This window comes from Sardina pilchardus, chromosome 1, assembly GCF_963854185.1.
Source record: "Sardina pilchardus chromosome 1, fSarPil1.1, whole genome shotgun sequence".
In the NCBI taxonomy this organism is placed as follows: domain Eukaryota; kingdom Metazoa; phylum Chordata; class Actinopteri; order Clupeiformes; family Clupeidae; genus Sardina; species Sardina pilchardus.
Window position 1 is genome coordinate 32,167,428 of NC_084994.1, and position 7,500 is coordinate 32,174,927.

At 44.3% G+C, this 7,500-nt stretch overlaps 2 protein-coding genes across 2 annotated transcripts in view; one reads left to right on the forward strand and one right to left on the reverse strand.

Annotated features, from left to right (window-relative positions):
• LOC134088474 (phospholipase A2-like) overlaps positions 1-3,822 on the reverse strand; it is a 5,541-nt gene extending 1,719 nt beyond the window's left edge. The window contains exons 1-3 of the mRNA XM_062542446.1: positions 3,702-3,822; positions 3,294-3,465; positions 1,825-1,931 (exon numbers count right to left, since the gene is read on the reverse strand). Of these exons, the coding sequence (XP_062398430.1) occupies positions 1,825-1,931; positions 3,294-3,465; positions 3,702-3,741 (319 nt within the window). The 5' untranslated portion in view covers positions 3,742-3,822. The remainder of the gene's footprint in view (positions 1-1,824; positions 1,932-3,293; positions 3,466-3,701) is intronic.
• Positions 3,823-4,805: 983 nt separating this feature from the next.
• txndc11 (thioredoxin domain containing 11) overlaps positions 4,806-7,500 on the forward strand; it is a 22,782-nt gene continuing 20,087 nt past the window's right edge. The window contains 1 exon segment of the mRNA XM_062542423.1: positions 4,806-5,147. Within this exon segment, the coding sequence (XP_062398407.1) occupies positions 5,023-5,147 (125 nt within the window). The 5' untranslated portion in view covers positions 4,806-5,022.

Below are 7,500 nucleotides of genomic sequence, written 5' to 3' on the forward strand. Positions count from 1 at the left end.
CGGGAGCCCTGGCCAAGATGGCATGCCGTTAGTCTTTACACAATAAAATAAAATAAAATAAAATAAATATCTTGTATAGAAAATAAGTAATCATGACCTGTCCTTGATTAAAAGTTATGCGTCATGAGAATAGAAAGTTGACTATAGATTGAGGATGGGAAAATCTTGCAATGCAGAGAATAAAACAAATGCTTAAAGTGTGCATAGTCTGTCATCTTTGAGAGTCTTGGAAGCATATTGCCCATATGAACAGGCTGTATGAACCTTCCAGTAGCATAGAAGATGATCAATAGAATTCACACAGCTAAAAGTAGGCTACCCAAAGCTAGAGCTCTCAAATTTCACCCTTTCAGCCTCGCCGTTAACAATAGGCTGCAGGCCACACAGACTTCAGCATACCTGTGTTTGGCTAACACAATATGTGAACCGAACTGGGACACTTAAAACCACTTTATCACTGAATTAATTTGATTCATTCAGACCCATTGCCTGGTGTATAAAATTAAACACCAGCGTCATGCTAAATGATTTGAATAAAATCTGAGTTATTTGTTTAAAAAGCCTTTAATCTCATGTGGCTATTCTTTAAAACATGCCTATATGCCTATCGACATTACTGTCGTAGAATAGAATAGAATATATACTTTTTTGATCCCGTGAGGGAAATTCGTTTCTCTGCATTTAACCCAATTTAATCAAATTACAGTAGTGAACACACACAGCACACAGTGAGGTGAATCACATACTAACCCAGAGCAGTGAGCTGCCTGCCCGACCAGCGGCACTCGGGGAGCAGTGAGGGGTACCTAGCCTTGCTCAAGGGCATTTCAGCCGTGGTGGACTGGTCGGGGATCAAACCGGCAACCCTCCGGTCAAAAGCCCGAAGCCCTAACCAGTACACCACGGCTACCCCAAGTCTTCATCAGAGCGTGACAAAAAAGTTGCCTTTGGGCTGTTTCTTCCACGAGCACATTCTTACCTAACGTAGCCTACCACCCAATAGCAGCAGTCCTTGCCAATTGTTTATGGCACCACAGTCATGCAGTCTGCCTTCGCACGCATTTGTGAAGGAGTGGGTTCTGGGGAGCTCAGAGAGTTCAAGCATGATGCTGTCATAGGGTGACCAAAGCCAGGTCCATAAGGACATACTGTATTTGAGTGAGTTTGGTGTGTGAAGGAACTTGACTGACCCACACAAATCCCTGACTTCAACCCCACTGAACAGCTTTGGGAAGAACTATCTAAGAGCCAAATCCCATAACCATAACCATAACCATAACCATAACCATAACTATAACTAATAACTATAACTATGACTATAACCATAACCGTAACCGCAACTACAGGAGACTGTACACCTGTTCCTCTGGACTTTCATCAGTGCCTGACCTCACAATGCTATTCTGGATGAATGGACAACAAATACCACAAAGCTATCACCCTGACAGCTACCCTACACCTATAGATTTAGGGTGGGATGTCACAAAGGTTTGTGTAGGTGTATTGGCCAGGTGTCCCAATAGTGTTGTTTATACAGAGTATGCATGTGCATGCCCCCTCCCCCCTCCAGTGCCACAGTTTGAGAGTCTGAGCTCAAGCATTGATAGCATTCTAATACTAAAACATTTTTGTGTGTTGCTTAAAAAAGGCTATGTATGTATAATACATAATTTAATGTAATATAATACATATTTATATAATTTTTTAACGCAATCTATTTGTAATTGTGATAACCAACACTTCATCGACGTTAATTACTTCACATTGCGCCAGCGCCACAGTATATGAGAGTCTGAGCTCCAGACCCGTGCGTGTGCTGCTTACCACAGTCGGGGTGGTGGTCCTGACAGGTCCAGGAGTACTGCTCTGTCTTGCTCTGGCACCCCATGTCCTCAGCCTTCCCGTAGCAGCAGTCGTGCTTGTGGCAACACCTGGACATCAGTGTGTGTGTGTGTGTGTGTGTGTGTGTGTGTGTGTGTGTGTGTGTGAGAGAGAGAGGGGGGGTATGTGTGTGTGTGTGTGTGTGTGTGTGAGAGAGAGAGAGAGAGAGAGAGAGAGAGAGGGTATGTGTGTGTGAGAGAGAGAGAGAGAGAGAATGAGAGAGAGAGAGAGCATGCATCTCAGCTTAGCTTTGATGATAAACTGTAATCATATTGTGAAGGTTCTCATCAGTCCGAATCAAAATATGGGTTCAGCGCTGTGGCAGGCCATGAATTATTGGTGGGGAATCCACTAGGTCATAATTAACAAAGAATTGGTAAAGCAATCATTATGAACCTTTGCAGCCCTTGTGTTGTCAAACATAACTGACCACTATGTTTATCAGAATAGAAAACCCCCTGGTAGATTCGCTTTGAACTTGAAATTTGATTACTTTTCCAGTGCACCTAACACCGGAAAAAGTCCAAGATTGGTTTAGCTCATATTTCCATATCTGTATTTAGCCTGCAGACAAAATTCTAATTTGCTAACAGGTTTGTCTAGGTTCACCCAAGCTAGTACACCACCAGGGAACGAAATCTGTCTTATAGGGACATTGTTCAACCAGCAGTTATAGTTATATGTAGGTTATGTAAATGTATTCAGGCTAAACACACCACAAAACCGCATAGGCCTAAACACATACATCTATACTCCTCAAATACTGTGACACACCTACAAAAATTTATATACATAAAATACATGGACACACACACACACACACACACACACACACACACACACACACAGTCTGGAATACTGCAATATGTGATGATGGGAATGCTCGATGTTGTTCACTGATTACATGTAAGTTACTCAGAAAACTGGTACGTTTGGGGTTTGAAAAATCCATTGAGCTAATTTATAGAGACAGCACCAAGGAACAGTAAACATGGGAATAAGAACTAAAGAGGGGAAGAAAGGAAACTTTCCCGTAATGTCCCAGAGATTTCTGATAAAGTCCCATTGTTTCCACATCATACAACCGGTTGGATTAAAACGGCAGCACAAAGAAAACAGCCAGGCAACTAGGGCCTCCTCAAACATTGCCACAAACGTTGCTATGTCGTAATAGCCTATACATGCCGAGTAGGGCCAGTCTAGCAAATAAGTTCGACATTCCCTGTGGGGGGCGAATCATGTTGTCTTTGTGTTTTGGCAAGCAACAACACAATCTCTCACGCTTTATCTCTGGTTCTCTCCGTGCGTGCGTGCGTGCGTAAATGTGCCATATAGACGCACATTTTGGTTGTGCTGTTGTAAACCCCTGTTTGTTTTAAAAAACCGGTAACGGAATATCGTGAGGTCCTCACCAGTCCGCTTTGTCCCGGGGCCACCCCTGCCCCCCGAGCCCGCAGTAGCATCCGTACATCATGTAAGCCATCGCCGCTCTCCCCGTGCTGCACTTAATAACACCCGCGAGCTCCAGCAAACCTCGCTTCGTCCGTCGGGGCCGCGCCAACCCCGGGGAGATCGAGAACACGGCTACGAAAACAAGAGAGAGAGGGGGAAATATCAATGGAGACAGGGACTTTTTTTTATTTTTTTAAACATATAACTGTAAGCATATTTGATGATATATAGGCCTACAGCCAAATGACCAAATTGTACCCTAATTCCCGAATAAGTTTGTTGACAAATTCAGTTGCGTCCATACTTGTGGACATTAAATCAATAACCGTGGACTATACAAGACACCGTAAAAATAGTAGGCTACTCACCCACCGAAATGACCAGTGCGTAAACGTAAAGTGCGTGCATCTTCGCTCACACCTGCTCAGGTAGCCCACACCTGCAGTCTGTGCTTATGAAAATAATTGCGCAGGCACCCTCTTATGGGGGTGTGGTCTGACTTGTTGCTCTCTTTCTTTTCCGTCAGCGATAAGGATACAGCCTTCACATTCTCGGAAAGACACAACTGAAACTGCCGTCTCAAGTGAGACACATATAGCAGCCTATACAGCAGACGCACACTCCTAACACATTTATGTAAAATAATGAGTTGGTGTTTCCTCAACTGCATGGTTACATTTAACACAATGTTGGCCTACTCATCCACAGAACAAACTCCAGCTCCTTGCCATACAGCTCTGCATGAATGAATGAGTGGATTCAGGTTGAGGATCTTGAATGTCATGATGAACAGTTTTACAAGTTCTCAATGTGGTGACATATCAAACATACCCATGACACTGGTTAAAAATGTCCACGTAGCAAGTAGTGCATGTAGGCTATGGAATAGACATGTAGTCATTGGACTAGACCACAATACTGCTGTTCAATGGCTTTTCTGTAAAGAGTTAAAGGTCTAAGAGTAGGATAGGCATAGGCTCTAAAGGCAACAATAACTTTGTTTAGCTTAGCGTTGGTTCCCGAGCAACAGTAACAGCTATAAAGCACATTATAGCACTCTTATGGTATTCTCAAACGAATAGACCGTTCTCATATAGGGCATTTTCATATTAGTGATATATCCATTAGACATTTGATAGGGAGCTGACCATGAGTTGTTCTTTACAATTAGTCCATCTTTTCAATCAGGGAAAGCGCGCCGCCTGGCGACTAAATGAGTGGGTGAATGCTGGCTGTGAGGCGCACATTCCTCCAGGGTTCGTCAACAAAGTAAGATCCTACTTGTGAATGTATCGAGTCTCCTGCGAAACTATGTTTTTCCGTCGGCTGAGCAAAGACTGTTTTGTAGCAATTTAATTCAAATAATGACAGTGTTACTATGCAACCATGACAGCAGATAACAATATACTGGGAAACTATGCCACTGTCTACGCGTTGACTGTTTTTGAGACATTCACCTGGTTCCTTAGCCGGGGTTACGCTCTCTGCCTAAGCGGAAGTGTTAAGACTACGTGGGGAAGAAAGGTTGGTCCGATATGTGTTTGAGAAATCGTATTATTGCCGGCGGGTCAATGTTTTAGAAACCGACCATTCATGAGTGCTCGGATCCGTTCCCCACCCCTTTAGGCAAATGTTGGCACACCGTGCGTACCGGGGAGAATAAATGGGAGGGACGGCGCGAGATCTGTAATGCTGCGCCGGTCGCGGGTGTATCTCCGGCAGGTGGTGAATCTGATGGCCCGGAGACCCGATCTGTTCTGTGGAGCCATCCTGCTAAGCGTCCTTCTCATACTAGCGGTCAAATTTACCTGCAGGTGAGTTGATCCGCTTTCGCCACGTCTTCTTTGATCAGAAGCGCTCCGAGTTGAGGATATTCTTTGTCATAAAACTGGCTTTCAGGGTGACGTGACACGATCATTTTAGCCCCTCTCTCCAGACCCCACGTCACGTATCAGGCTAATCTCTGTGCATCTGAGCAGCTTGCAATCAAGACATTGTTTATGAGTGGGTTATTAGCTGTTCTCTCCCAAGTCGTCGAGAGTGTTCAGTTGATAGGAATTTGTCCATGCCGCCCCCTTCACGACATCTAACTAGCTATCTTTGCTAGCTGATGTGTGCCTGCTGTCAGTCGACATATCCGTGATAACTGACTTGTCGTAATTGGTAAACAATGCTGAACAGGCACATAGTAGACCATATTAGTAGAAGACCAGTCATGGAATGTTGTGTTGCACAGTAGGCTACGGACATTGGCCAACCATACGGTTTAATGATTGGAGTTTACCGGATGTTTAAATGTAGGCTAGTTGTTCCAAAAGCTGTTCTCAGCAAGTTAAAAAAGTGTAAAAGTTGACTGCACTCTGCATTTCGGCCGAGAAGGCTAAATGGACGAGGACGAGTCATTGTCAGCTTCGTAGACATTTCTATCTAATCGTCTCAGTAACCTCATGCTTTCGACCCTGAAGAAAGATTTGCAGTCCTTCACGGTACATTTGAGGTGCTCCGCGCTTCTGCAGATCAGTACATGACCAGCATTGAGGGTGCATCTCTGCATTAGTTGACAGAGGAATCGTCAAGTTCAACCATGATGAAGTTGTTCCCGGAGTTGAACCAAAGTCTGGTTGAACTCTTTGCACCAATAAATGAATGCAGATATGCACATTTAGGATTTATTTACTTATTTCTTTTGGTGCGCACAATTATGCAAGACACGCTGAAACACTGGCGTAGGCCTACACAGCTGAAGGAGCTGGACTTGTATGTAGGGCATACCCCCCTTTTGTGCAAATTTTCAGTTGCTCAGCAGTTCGTTGTTATGATTATGATAGTATAAATAGTTTGTGCCTCTGAGCACCTCCCTTAGTCTGTCCTTTTCTCCACACTGTCTTGCTTTTCCTTCCCTTCCCTCCTCCTTCTCTCTTTCCTTCATCTCTCTTTGGGCTTCTCTCATTCGTCTTTTTATCTATCCTCCCTTCCTTCTTCATCGGTCTTCGTTCCCACTGATAGAGAATGATGGTGCGGCAACCATGGGATAGTCTCTAGCCAGTGTTAGTTATACTGTAGATCAGTCGGAACGAGCCTGGAGGACCGAGCATCAAGGATCGAGGAGGGAGGTTGAGAAGGGGCCCGTGTGTTGCTTTCTCCTTCCTTCATACGCCCCCACCCTCCTTTCTCTACTTCTCTCTATCTGTCCATCGCTGTACATCTCTTTTCCCCCTCTCCCCCATCCTCTCTCTCTCTCTCTCATTCCCCCTTGGCACCCCATCCTCTCTCTCTGCATACTGTCTCTCTCTTCCTCTCTACTCTCCCCTCTGTTTCTCCCTCCTACCCTCTCTCTGTTTTTCTCTGTCCCTCTGTTTCTTCCTTCCACCCTCCCTCTCTGTTTTTCTCTGTCCCTCTGTTTCTTCCTTCCACCCTCCCTCTCTGTTTTTCTCTGTCCCTCTGTTTCTTCCTTCCACCCTCCCTCTCTGTTTTTCCTCTGTCCCTCTCTTTCTATCTCTCTACCCAACCCCTCTTCATTCTCTGTCTCTCTCTTTCTCTCTGTAATGTAATGTAATGTAATTCAGTAAAGTCGCTGAATATATGGATTTGTAATAGAATTCATTATAAGTCGCTTTGGATAAAGGCATCAACTGAAAATGAATAAATATGAAATGTAAATATGAAGAAGTCATAGCCCTCAGTCTATTCCCCATACCCTCCCTAAACATTAACATTAGGGTATCGATTCAGTTTTTTTTTTGTTGTTTTGTTTCCTTCTTTTATAACAAACTTAAGGTTTGTTCCTCCCTCAGTAACATTCTGACTTACACATAATAACACACTCATGAGTTATTGCTGCAAGAGAGGCCAAAACGTATTGTGTAACAATACGTCCTTTGACGATAAGATTTTCCACCAGCAATAAATTAATCTTGCGGGGCACTGTGCCACATTGACTGCCCACCATCGGGGCATCAGTCTTGGGGGTCACAAGTGACGACCCACCACGGGGCACTTTGAGTCTGACCCGCGGTCATCTCCTGATCCCACTCCATTCTCTCTCTCTCCTGCTCACCTCACTTCCTGACACTCCACTGTCAAAATACCTAAACAAGTCGTTTATTGTAAAGTCTCCATTGTAATTGAGAGTGGGTCTAGAAAGGGTTCGTTGACTTGCGACTTCGA